We start from the raw sequence: 14,267 nt of genomic DNA, 5'->3' as shown, positions 1-14,267 counted from the left end.
AATCTAGGTAAATTCACTTTTGTGACTGTGACTGTGGCTTCGTCTTTATTATCAATGACAGTAATTACTGTGTGGAAATGTGTCTATATATATATATATATATATATATATATATATATATATATACATATATATATATATAATACAATCTCTCCGGCTTCCTGTGTGATCAGCACTATAATCTCATACCTGAGGCCCCTGGTGAGTGAAAATGAAACTAACGTTTTTACTCAGCTGCAGCTGAATAACAGGAAAATTTATTGATTTAAAGTCTGAAATGCTGTTAGTTTACCCTCTAACACCGACCCCTCTGCCCCTCTGCCCCACACACAGTTCCAGGTCAAACAACAGTGGACTTAAAATGTCAAAGTAAATGATGCATTTGCATAATCCTGACGCGGGGTAATACATTTATGCAAAATGTAATATTTTTGGGGTTCACCTCTTAATGTGCTCCCCTCTGTCTGCAGGGACTCGGTGCATTTATGGTTACATGAATGTCAGCGCTGCGGGCCAGATGCCGGTGATGGAGGAGCTTGTCAATGAAAGGTGAGAACAAATCCACTTTTTGGGATTTTCTTGAATGACTTCTCACAACTTGACAGTTAAAATACAAACGTGGTATTTTATCTGACCCAACTGAACTAAGCAGATTGTAAGTGGCGTGTGTGGTAGTTTGTGGTTCAGTTGCCGCCCATTTGTCTCTCTTGCCAGCACGGAGGTGCTGATGCATGCTTTTATTTCTAGTAGAATAGATTATTGTAATGCCCTGCTCTCCAGTCTTCCCAAAAAAAGTATTTATTACCTACAATTAATACAGAATTCAGCGGCACGTGTGCTGACAAAGACCAGAGGGCGGGAACACATTACACCAGGATTGATTTTAAGGTTCCTTTAGTGGTTTATAAATGTCTTAATGGTCTCGGGCCTTCTTATCTATCTGATCTGCTTTTAAATTATGAGCCCTCGCGGACCCTGAGGTCCTCTGGTACCGGCCTTTTAGTTGTTTCTAAGGTTCGAACAAAAACTTATGATGAGACGTCGTTCCACTATTATGGACCTCATCTGTGGAGCAGCCTGCCAGAGAAGCTCAGGGCTGCAGAGAATGTTTTTAAAAAGAGGCTCAAGACCTACCTTTTTAGTTTAGCTTACAGCTGAATTTTATTTCATTCATTTATTTATATATTTATATATTTTTATATATGATTAATTAATTAATTAATTAATTAATTAATTAATTGTTTATTTATTAAATATTTATGAAATATTATTTAATGTGCTTTAATATTTATTAAAGTTTGTTTTGGTTTAGTTTACTTTGATCTATTCACCCATTATTTAAAATATAATTAAAAAAAAATTTATTTAATTATATACTTATTATACACTTATTTAGCCAGTGTTTTCCCTCATGGGGATCTTCCACACCGGGGATATGCCGGGTATGTGTGCAGTGTGGTTGTCGGTGTGATGTTGTGTGAGTTTATGCATGAATTGATTTGATTATTGATGTTATTATGTAAAGCACTTTGTGCTGCTTTTTAGTATGAAAAGTGCTTTATAAATAAAGTTTAATTTGATTTGATTATGGAGACTTGTTCCTGAAGTTTAACGACTCACTTTCAGTTTGCTAGTTTCAGTGTTGTGTCCATTTATGTTTGTAAATTATAAGTTCTATCAATTTAGTTTTCTGTGGGCAGTTAGAATTTACTTCAGTTAGTTTGGAATCAAAATCTGTAATTATTTTTTATATTTTGAAATGGTTTAGATTATTTTGGTAATTTTTAGACCCTCCCATTAATTAGAGAGATTAAAGGGATAGTTCGGGATATTTGACATGAATCTGTATGGCATCACCATAACCAGTGTCGTGCATTCAAACTGACTTACCCCCGACAGTGTCCTGTGAGCCGAGTTCTTGTCCAGTGTTGGTCAAGGCGAAAGTAGTCCGGCTTGTTTGCTGGGGTCAAGAAATTAGCGCGTTTTTCTTCCCAAAACAGTACGTGTGCTAAAGAGTGATTTATTTCATCACAAAAACCGAAGCCGGCAAAAGTCACTCCTCGTTATCACTTGGGCCCTATACTGTCTCTCATTGTGTATCAGTGCGCACGTCATTCTGACCGCGAGCTGTGCGCACGAGTTCACTTTGTTTACTGCTCGGGAAGATGTCTGACAACGAGAGCGACGAGGAACATATTGACTTCCGTTCAGAGCCAAGGGGGTATCTTCATGAACCCGTTTATACTGAGGAGGAAGTTCGCCAAATGGACTTAGATCGGGCAGAAAGAGAGAGGGTGGACAGAGAAGTGATGGAAACAGAAGCTGGAGCCACTGCTGGAGCTGCGATACCCAGGGTGGCCGACAAATCCTGGTGCACTTTTTTGAAGTGCGAAGTAATGCAGACAGAGGTGGAACGTTACTGCTGACACGAGTGGGATTTAGTTATGCCCCAGATACAAAACCTTTCCATAGATGAGGATGTCGGCGGCCGCGGGACGGCTGCTGCCTGCATCACAAATAACGGTGACTTCCCTGCACTCCTGAATGCAGGCGTCTTGAGAACTTTTTTCCATGTTCCCAAGATCAACTGGAAGAGGCGTCCCAGACCAGCTGGACCCGATGGCCAGTTGTCTGCAGAGTAAGTGTTGAGCACTGCCAAAGAACAGAAAGACTCGTGCGCACAGCTCGCGGTCAGAATGACGCGCGCACTGATACACAATGAGAGACAGTAGGGCCCAAGTGATAACGAGGAGTGACTTTTGCCGGCTTCGGTTTTTGTGATGAAATAAATCACTCTTTAGCACACGTACTGTTTTGGGAAGAAAAACGCGCTAATTTCTTGACCCCAGCAAACAAGCCGGACTACTTTCGCCTTGACCAACACTGGACAAAAACTCGGCTCACAGGACACTGTCGGGGGTAAGTCAGTTTGAATGCACGACACTGGTTATGGTGATGCCATACAGATTCATGTCAAATATCCCGAACTATCCCTTTAAGAACTTTTTACCACTTTTTGAGCTTGTATAATCAGATTAAGTTAACTTTAGTTTTTTAATCTAAGTTGTAAGAGATTTTTAGTTATTGTTATGTTCATATTTTTTGTTGGAAATCAACTACATATAGTTTTTAAACAATCAAGTCGGAAGCAAGAATCAAACCACCCGCAGCCTTTCTTAGAAAAAGTGGAAACTTAGAAGGCTTACAGCTAAAGATCTAAAGGTTCCTTCTTTTTTATCTGAAATGGACCCTCTTTCTCAGGTTTTTTTTCTCCTTTACCTTTGTGCTGTTAGCTGATCGTTGTATTTTCTTCTATTCCACTGATTGCTTCTTGTTGTTCCTCGCGGCCTGTTTCAATCTTTGTTCTCTTATCATGTTTTGCTGGATTGTTTGTTGCTTATTTATTTATTTATTTATTTTTATTTGGACTTTCATTGCTATTTTAGCGCCGGGCTGTTTGTTGTCCTCACCTGTCTGCCCTCAGCGTATCACCTTCTCCATATCTGAGGGTTTTCCTCCTGTTTTCGGGTGGCTGGATACGGGCCATAATGCATCCTCAAAGAAATAACAGTAAGCACATGGCAACCAGTGGCAGATGGTGGTTGACACGAACTGAGAAGCATAAGATGGTAAACTCGGATAGGCTAGAGGTTACCAAAGTAATGCTCTCTCCTGCAAAATTAAGCCCCAAAATGAATATTTATAATGATTTTTAAACAAATTGACAGACAAATGGACTATACTATACTAAAAAACTATGGTAGCTGCTCTTCACTTTGCTCTAATATTGGAAAATATTGGACTCTTTCCCAAAGTAATGAAGCATAATGAATTCAGATTGTTGATAATAGATTATTAGAACATTTCTTTTTAGAAAAAGAGCAGAAATATTTAGTTTTACTTCATCTAAACTCTCTTTGATAATTTCATTCAACAACTTTGATTCATTGGGTGAAACAAACATTGCAAAAGCTCCCACTGGGCTCAGAAATGAGTTTTCAAATCAATCCAATGAGAACATAATCAGCTAATTAATGTTAATTATAAGTTGCAGCCATGATGCACTCCCCCTGCATCACTTACCTCATTATTTGTGCTACATATTACAGTCCTCACAGTGGGGAACAAACGTGATGATATACATATCAGACGGATGACAAACAAAAGGCTGTGCTTTGTCTCAAATCCTAAAAAACACTGGAATGATGGCAGGAAAGCTAGAGGAACACATGTAAACCAAACAAGAAATTCAACTGGAATGCTCAACTTCATTGAGTTCAGACACTCAGTGGGGTCACATGGCCCTGAAAGGATCGGATTATTGGCTAAATTACAATCAGACTGAGTTATTAAGTGCATGTAGACACCTTAATCTGACTAAGAACTGGATCGGATCGGATTCAGACCCTGAGATAACTGGGTTGAAAGTCACTCTAAACCTGCTTGTAGACGCTGAAGCACGTGGTGAATCAGACTTTGCATTCTGAGCATGCTCCAGATGTTTTCCCGGGGTCGTGACCCGGAAGTCAAAGGAGACGATATTCCTGTTGTTGTCGCCGTCAGAAAGAAACAAACAACGCGATGGAGATGCCTGAGTTTGGCTGTGTTCGAAGCCGCCTACTACATACTACATACTACATACTCATCGATCAGACAGTATGCAGAGCGTTTACCCACAATGCATCTCGCTCCTGCCCGAGCCGAAATCAGCCGGCCTGAAGCTGATTTCTCTTAAGCTCTAAACTCTGTAAACTTTAGCAACATTTGAAACATTTTCAGGTGAGAAAGTAGTCGTTTAGATCCCCAACGTGTTGAAAACCTGACAAAATACCGGCTGTTTACAATTTTGTTCCCACGAATTCGGCGCTACTAAAGCTAGCCGCAGTGAGCAACGCACTTCCTGTTATTTTCACAAAATAAAATACCCGTTGCCTTTTATCATAGGGAAAGCCATTACCATACAATTGGTGCTTTTGCTTTGAAAACAGGAAGTGAACCTACCCTCGTTGTAACTAGCTTGAAACTGCCGTTTTGACAGGAAATGACGATCGGCGACGTCACGTTACGTTGCATCTTGGGTAGTTTGAGTATGAGTAGTAACCTTATGATGCATACCCAACATTTCAGAGAATCTAGTATGCATCCGGGGAACTTCTTGCTTACTCAAACTGGCATACTAACTCAGAAAGTTAGTAGGAGTAGTAGGAGAAGTATGCGGTTTCGAACACAGCCTTTGTTGTTGTTGGTGGTGAAGAGGTCAACAGGAAGTGGCTCTATTAGCAACAGCTGGAATGGGTACAGCGCCACCTATCATACCGGGGTATGACACGCTTTGTGCCTCTGATCCCATTCATTCACCGCCATACATCCAAGGAGAATTACCCTCGCTCAAATAAGGAGCATAACCCAACTATAGCTATGATCGAATTAATCTCACCATGTCGACTTGCTGACAGTCTGGTAAAGGATGAAGAAAACAACAGAAGTACATACGAAAGGCAGATTTCTCTCATTCTTTCATCTGTGGAACATGGTATCAGTATCAGTCGAGTAAAAGCCTCAAACTGCAGACAGAGCTGCTGTAGTGTGTATTGTTCCACTTTTGTGAGAAAACTTGAATGGCATCAGTGGTTCCTGCCTCAGGAACAGTCTCAGTGTTTGGCTCGGCTGAGGAAACAATGGGCATTGTGGGATTTCCTCAGCACCGCTCTGCCTGTGTAGCTGCCTCAGCCTCAGGCTTCTTCGTTGGATTAAAACACGGATCGTGCTGAAACTCTCGGGTGGTCCTTTGTTGTTGCTTTGGATTGTAAAAAGAGACTTTTTGGAGTTTTTTGTTTTTTTTTGCTTGGTTAGCTTTCTGTAGAGTTGGCAGGAGATAATCGTTTTTTATCCATCGTCTTTGTGAAGCCGTGGTGGGATAATGTTTTCTGACAGACTCAGAATGACAATAAAAGAAAAGATGTGGAGGAAGAAAGAGACAGAAACACCCTACAAACTACATTCCAATAATGGTAAAAGAAGACTTATTATACTTAGGCCTGGGCAACGATTAAAATGTTTAATCTAATTAATCACATGATTTCCCTGATTAATCACGATTAATCGCATTTGTACGCAGAATCCAAAAATGAATCCAAAAGTAGTGTATAGCTTTTAGCATTTAGCTTTATTTTAAATGTGCTGCCATATGAATGAAAGTGCCATAACATTTGTTGTGCAAACACACTTTTAACATCAGCATCTTTCTGTAGTTTTTATGTAGAAGCCTCGCTCCACTCTCTGTTTCCTTGAATGACTTGCTGCTATCAGTTGTGTGTTTTGCCTTTAAGTGATATTTTAGACTGGAACTACTACGCTGAGAAGACAATTCAACTTGGCAGTGTTTACAGATGACTTTGGTTCTGTCGACTCCGCCGTCTGGAAGAACTTTAACATGAAAATGGCCGAGTAAAAGTTCCGTACCCTTCTCCATGTTTGGTGGATCCGCCGATTACTTTCTTTTCCTGTTCCACAGCAGGCAGCAGCAGACTTTTACAAAATAAAAGCCTGTGAGCAACAGACTTTTACAAAATAAAAGCCTGTGAGCAACAGACTTTTACAAAATAAAAGCCTGTGACCAACAGACTTTTACAAAATAAAAGCCTGTGAGCAACAGACCTTTACAATAATAAAAGCCTGTGAGCAACAGACTTTTACAAAATAAAAGCTTGTGAGCAACAGACTTTTACAAAATAAAAGCCTGTGAGCAACAGACTTTTACAAAATAAAAGCCTGTGAGCAGCAGACTTTTACAAAATAAAAGCCTGTGAGCAACAGACTTTTGCAATAATAAAATAAATAATAAAACCTGCCTTAATGCGCGATAAAATATTTGTCTGCGTTAAATAATGAATGAGTTAACGTGATAATAACGAGTTAACTCGTCCAGCCCGAATAATAAATGCTTAGAAAATGTGCTGAATTTTCCCAACTCAAAGATATCTTAGAGGCCTACAGCTGAACTGCTGCGTTTGCACGGGACAAAAGTTCGTTTCTACAACACTGAAAGGTTTGTAGAAACGTGAAAGGTTCTCGCCCGGCCCTAATAATTTCTATTTACCTTCCATGGAGCAGCAATACAAAGCAGCGTTTGTTCCCAGAACATCATCAGCATCAACACATCGGTCCCCAAACAACAAGAAATTAAATGCAATATTTTAGGGGAAAGCTCATCGTGTGAAACATAAATAAGGTTGATGATGTGATCTTAAGCGTGAGTTAAGCATCAGCAGAGCAGCTCTCAGCCAAATAAACGGCTCAGAAACACTGAGCGGTCATCATGTTGACAACACACCTCTCACTGTGGTTTCCATGTGTAAGCAGCGCGTCAGATCAGCTGAGCACACACACCACGCGCTCTGCATCAGTTCACATGGGTTCGGTGGTCTGCAGCATCTTCTGGAAGCAGACACTCAGATGTGACACCTGACCTTACATCATGCATTTACTTCTCATGACTCATTCTAAACTGCCACGAGGAAAAGTTCTTCTTTAGATCTCACGCTCAGGCCACAGATATGTTGTGATATTTGAGCTTGCTCTGCCCCTGAAATACAGAAGCTTTGAATATTAACTACAAGCAGCCGTGTGTTTACAGTTGCATCAGACAGCAACATCTAAAGTGTAAAAGCCACAGTTTAGGCAGCTTCAGACGGCTGTATAATCGGTGGTTTTAATGGAAAGCAGAGTGGGTTTCAGCAGTGGTCAGTGAGCGGCTGGTGAACGGACCCTCCCTGTGGTGACAGTCAGCAGCGACCTGTTGCACAATACATGACGGCGTAACACAACCCGGCTCAGCGTTTCTCTGCAGGTCAGAGGGAAAGTAAAGGTTAACGTGGGACCACACAGACACTTCTTGGCTTCTCTGCTGCCAGTGCAATGCTGGTTCTTTAAAGGGACAGTTCGCCTCTTTTAACATGAAGCTGTGTAACATCCCATATCAGCAACATCATTTCTGAACATCTTCTTACCCCCTGCTGCGTCCTGTGAGCAGAGTTCCAGCCTCGTTTTGGTGTTGATGAAGGTAGTCCGGCTAGTTGGCTGGGGTTTAAAAAATAAAGCGTTTTGCTTCTCAAAACAATATGCGTTCAACAGAGTAATACATTTGCATCACAAAATGGTTCTCCAGGAAAAAGTCAGACCTCACAATCTCTTAGCTCTATTTTCTCTCCCTCCGTATCACTGCCTGCTGTGCAGACCGAGCAGCAAACAGCGTAACAGGCGCGGCTGTCGGCAGGCGGCAGCAGGCAGTGATACGAAGGGAGAGAAAATAGAGCTAAGAGATTGTGAGGTCTGACTTTTTCCTGGAGAACCATTTTGTGATGCAAATGTATTACTCTGTTGAACGCATATTGTTCTGAGAAGCAAAACGCTTTATTTTTTAAACCCCAGCCAACTAGCCGGACTACCTTCATCAACACCAAAACGAGGCTGGAACTCTGCTCACAGGACGCAGCAGGGGGTAAGACGATGTTCAGAAATGATGCTGCTGATATGGGATGTTACACAGCTTCATGTCCAAAGAGGCGAACTGTCCCTTTAATGCTTGTTTGTGTTATAGTCTGCATTTATACCCTGCAAGCTTTTGGCAGTGATATGAAAAATGTTATTTTTCTGTCCATCATCTGATAATCGTTGGGGGGAAAAAAAGAGTAATAATTCTAAGAGACTAATTCTTATCTTTCCCACAGCAAATCAGCACTGACACCTGAAGCTTAATTTAGCAGAACGTAAATAGCTTTAACACAGTTAGTTATAAAAACGCTTGTAATATTAGTTCCAATCTGAATAAATATGAGATTACTAAACCATGGAAATTCACAAGAGAGTCTGGCTGCAGACCTGCACTGAGGACCGGAAGTTCGAAGCCTTTCAAAATAAAAGCGAGTGTACCCGAAGCACGTATTTTTAAACGTTTTTATACGTAAAATTTTTAAACATTACGACCACTTATTATTCTACAGAAAATCAATGGAGACTAAGTGTTAAAAATTATTGACCTACTCAAAACATGCATTGCTTTACTCCAGTATTTTAATTGAATTTAATTCACAAAAAACAACAGCTTTTAGTTTAGTTTGCACTACAAATTCATTTTGAAACAATAAATCTCTGTAAATACACCTTAATGCATGATGGCATAATGCTTCTACGCTCCAACCTGCTCTTTGCTCCTATACCGTTATTTATCATTGAAAATGTATATATAGGCATATCTGTGTGTTTACAAGTCTAACATCATATTATATATTCTAATAACATTCTATTAACAGTTTAAATTGAACCAACTTCTCGATCCTCAGTGTGCATGCTCAGCAGTGTCAGATTACAACCACACATGTGGTGAAGTTGTACTGATTCTAAACTATGCGACTGACCATCTGCACACGCCCACGCAGCATTAATAAATCAGAAAAACGTGCGACATGAAAAATGGATGTTCTCACCCCGTTAACGAAACGACGGCGTTTCCATTTAATAGATCAGCGAAATCAGATTATGCATTATGGGTTATAAAAAATTCACAATCCTTTAATGGAAGAAGTGAAAGTGCAGATACTCTGAACCTTTTTTAACACGCATGCATAAAAGATTCGACTCTTTAAAGAAAGCTCAGACTCAGCTCAGTTCTGGTGGAAAAACAGCGTGAGCCACATCAGAACTACAGAGACCCGAAGTCCTGCTGAGCTCATGGGAAGACCTGATGAGTATCCCTGTTGTGCATAGTTTGGACTGTTTAGCACACGAGCTGAAGCTAAAAGGAACAACCAAAACTATCAAATCTCTGGTTGCAGGGAGTATATTTCCTTACACTTTCCTCAGCTTTATGCATGAATGTGCGTCATATGTCCATCCCCTCAACCAGAATCAGTCATGCACTGGAAAAAATGCCCCTCCAAAAATAAGTAAAAAAACAACAAATAAAAGACGTTTTTGCTTGAAATAAGCAAAAAAATCTAACAATGGAACTAGTGAAAATCGGCTTGTCAAGATTTCTTGAAATAAGATGTGATATTTAGGACTTTTGAGATAAAAGTGATCTTGAAATTAGCTTAAAAACCTCTTCAAATGAAAAAAAAAGCTTGTTTCATATGAAATGTGACTCAAAACAATTTGTTTTCAAGACTTTTTCATTTAACAAGATATTCCAGATGTATTGTCTTCAAACAAGTCCCTATATCTGGCTGAAATGGTGCTTGTTAGGCAGTTGTGTCTTATATTAAGTGTAATGAGATACTCAATGAGACAAATATAGTTAGTAAGATTTAGATTTTTTCTAGTGTGGACGAAACATGCATGTGTGACATTAAGATGCACGTATGTCGGGCACGGCGTGGGCCAAGGTGAGAGAACACATAAATCACAGCGGCTGACGCCATTAAGTTGGTCTGCAGGCTGCCTGAGGCAGCCATCAATCAGACCCGGATCCCATTCATAACGTCACGGTGCAGAACTGGGTCACATCTCATGATCGATCTCACCTCACGACACTTAAAATAACAGCTGTCAGTTTTAAAGATCCCCCCCTCTAACAATTACTATTATTATCACTGCTGTACGTTCTAAATGTGTTGGGAGATGTTCTACAAGTGAGGATCAAAGGAAATTAAACAAAAATACATAATTGAAATGAAGTTTCAACCTTCTGATAGCAACTGTGGGAGGGAAAAATGTTCAAAGTATTTAATGTAGTATAATTATAATTATAATTAACTTGTTAGTTATTTAACGCAAATAAATATTTTATCACGCATTAATGCAGTTTTTTTAATTTTTTAATTTATATTTTATATCATTTTTTGGGGCTTTTGTGCCTTTAATGGATAGGAAAGTTCAGAGAGACAGGAAGCAGGGGGCAGAGAGAGGGGGAACAACACGCAGCACAGGGCCATCCGATGCGGGACTTGAACCGGCGCCTGCTCAACCCACTACGCCACAGACCACCCCTGTTTTATTATTTATTTTATTATTGTAAAAGTCTGTTGCTCACAGGCTTTTATTTTGTAAAAGACTGCTGTTCACAGGCTTTTATTTTGTAAAAGTCTGCTGCTGTCTGCTGTGGAACAGGAAAAGAAAGTAATCGGCGGATCCACCAAACATGGAGAAGGGTACGGAACTTTTACTCGGCCATTTTCATGTTAAAGTTCTTCCAGACGGCGGAGTCGACAGAACCAAAGTCATCTGTAAACACTGCCAAGTTGAATTGTCTTCTCAGCGTAGTAGTTCCAGTCTAAAATATCACTTAAAGGCAAAACACACAACTGATAGCAGCAAGTCATTCAAGGAAACAGACAGTGGAGCGAGGCTTCTACATAAAAACTACAGAAAGATGCTGATGTTAAAAGTGTGTTTGCACAACAAATGTTATGGCACTTTCATTCATATGGCAGCACATTTAAAATAAAGCTAAATGCTAAAAGCTATACGCTACTTTTGGATTCATTTTTGGATTTTGTGTACAAATGCGATTAATCGTGATTAATCAGGGAAATCATGTGATTAATCAGATTAAACATTTTAATCGCCGCCCTATAAATGACCTTTTAGAGTTAAGTCTTCTAAGGTTTCATTAGGACATTACAGTAAAATCTGAGCTTTATTTGCTAGGTTTGACATGCAAAAGTAAATTTATCGTGATATTTTGGGGTAATCGAGTAATTACAGCGTTATTCCTACTAAAAAAAAACAATTCCTGCAGATTTAGAGGTTGAAAGATTTGGAACTCAACCATACCAGTCGGAGGCAGAGAGGCTTGTGCAGAAGATGCTGCAGTTGCTCTGGTTGATATTTCTGAATGCATAAATAAAACACCGGCAGCAGAAATCAATCAGCAGAAGCCTGAGCCTCCCCGGATCTTTGCTGGCATCGTCTGCCCTTCAGCACCGAAGAACCTGGAAGTCTTTAGAAAAAAAGGACAGTGTCGTGTCACAGTATCTTTAACCAACAGCTAATATTTCATATGTCAACACATCCTGCGATGTAATAGCTCATGTTGGGGACCACAGAGTGCCATCATCCCCGAGCAGGCAGCAATAAGTCAATTTGATGCAGTCAGTGAGACTCAGATAGCAGCAAGTTTCTGTTTCCTCTCCAGGAATCATGTTTCTCTGCCGCTCGGCTGCTTACTTTGCCTCTGCATCGCCTCAGGTGTGCTGTGACAGATCCTGCTTTCTGGGTGATTGCCCTCAACACCAAAAAAAAAACGAGCTTATCTCAGCCAGCTTGTGTTGTTGCAGAACATTTATCAGTGCTTTGTTGTTCATTTTGTATTCCAATCTGGGATACAGGCGGCCCGTTCTCCTCCCTCTCTGTCGAAGCGTCTTTTCGATATGCTCAGGGTGCACGCGTTGTTGTTTTTCTGGAGTTTAGCCCCGGCTTTTGATTGTTGTTTGTGTTCATCTTCAGCCCCTCCATGCTTCCTCATCTGCGCAGGGCCTTCAGGTCACTGTGGTGTCCTGATATAAGTCGACAAAGTCGTGTTATTTTTTAACAGCAGTGGTAACAGATGCCTGTTAACCGTAGAATTAATACGATGATATGTTAAGTATTGTCAGGTTTGGGTTAAGGGAGGACGCGGATGCGGACTTAAAGGAGAACTCCGGTATTTTCAACAGTAAGCCTCTTTTCTGAGTCGTCTGCAATGTTTTAGAACCCCCCCTCACCGCTTTTTTCTTCTAAGGTTTTAAAAAAAGTTGTTTTTATACAATTACAGTCCTTTCTTGAGGATAACTCTGTTTTTGAGAAATTCCAATCTGGGTTCAGGTCTCCTCACAGCACTGAGTCTGCACTGTTAAAGGTGCACAACGATATTGCCCTGTTGTCTTAGTGCTGCTTGATCTCACAGCAGCCTTTGACACGGTGGACCATGCAGTCCTCCTGTCACGTCTAAGTAATTATGTTTGCATCCACGGCACTGCATTGAAGTGGTTTGCGTCTTACTTGTCCAGTAGAACCTTCTCCGTTATGGTGGGTGACCTTTCCTCCTCCAGTGCTCCTCTCTCCTGTGGAGTCCCTCAAGGATCTATTCTTGGCCCTATCCTCTTCTCATTGTACATGCTGCCACTTGCGTCAATTATAGCCAGGCACAACCTTTTTTTCCACTGTTATGCAGACGATTTACAAATTTATCTACCATTAAAACCAAACAGTGCACAATGTTCGTTGTTTAATTGTATTGCTGATATTAAGCATATCTAAGCATATTTAATTTGGTTGGTCCAAAATTTTCTTCATTTAAATGATGACAGAACTGAATACATTGTGTTCAGGGACACTGTGACGGCCGGCTTTTGGCACCTCAGTTCAGCCGTCACAAATCTGGGAGTGACCTTTGATCTGAGGTCGGACAAATAGATTAACAATGTGGTCAGGACTAGTTTTTTCCAGCTGCGTCTCCTGGCCAAAGTTAAAATGTTTTTAAGTCGTCATGACCTTGAGAAAGCCATCCGTGCCCTAATAAGTTGAAGGTCAGACTGTTTTAATGCTCTTTATGTGGGCGTCTCCCAGTCTTCTCTCAGCCGCCTTCAGCTGGTGCAGAACGCTGCTGCCCGTCTTTTAACCAACACCAACAGACGTGTGCACATCACTCCTGTTCTTAACTCCCTCAATTGGCTTCCTGTCCTTTATAGAACTGATTTTAAACTTTTAAGGCCTCGCCCCGTCGTATATATCTGAGCTTTTAACAGTCCTGGTAGAGCTTTGAGGTCAACAGATCAGTTTCTGCTGGAAGTGCCCAGGTCAGAATACAAACCCCGGGGTGAGCGAGCCTTTTCCCAAAGCTCTATGACAACAATTCTATGACAAGAATGTCATAGAATAGAAAAATACTTTATTCATCCCCCAATGGGGGAAATTCAAATGAGTCAAGCAGCTCAAAAAAAATTATTAATATTTACAATGATTGTATAGTAACAACAACAATAATAATACCAATATATCATGAATATATATATATATGTATTATATATATCATTATATACATAATATATATTTTATCATATAATATATATTATTATATATAATATATATATATACATTATAAATAATATATATAATATATTATATATATATTATATTATAATATTATATATATATAATATATATAATATATCATGAAAAGTTTGTGGAGTTTAATCAGTCACTGGTCTGAAAATAATGCTTTTAATCTCTCTTTATGATTTCTCTCACTTACTTTCTGAAGTAAAATTTCTCATCATTTGGAAGATGAA

The 14,267-nt window shown here is 40.0% G+C and overlaps 1 protein-coding gene across 2 annotated transcripts in view; it reads left to right on the top strand.

The window, feature by feature from the left end:
• htr4 (5-hydroxytryptamine receptor 4) overlaps window positions 1-14,267 on the top strand; it is a 222,487-nt gene that overhangs the window by 66,789 nt on the left and 141,431 nt on the right. For both annotated transcript variants that reach the window (XM_075482008.1, XM_075482009.1), the window contains exon 2: window positions 471-549. In XM_075482008.1, coding sequence (XP_075338123.1) covers window positions 494-549 — 56 coding nt within the window. In that variant the 5' untranslated portion in view covers window positions 471-493. The remainder of the gene's footprint in view (window positions 1-470; window positions 550-14,267) is intronic.

The sequence above is a fragment of the Odontesthes bonariensis genome, chromosome 13 (genome assembly GCF_027942865.1).
Source record: "Odontesthes bonariensis isolate fOdoBon6 chromosome 13, fOdoBon6.hap1, whole genome shotgun sequence".
In the NCBI taxonomy this organism is placed as follows: Eukaryota; Metazoa; Chordata; class Actinopteri; order Atheriniformes; family Atherinopsidae; genus Odontesthes; species Odontesthes bonariensis.
Note: the sequence above shows the minus strand (reverse complement) of the source record. Positions and strands in the feature narration are given on the sequence as shown.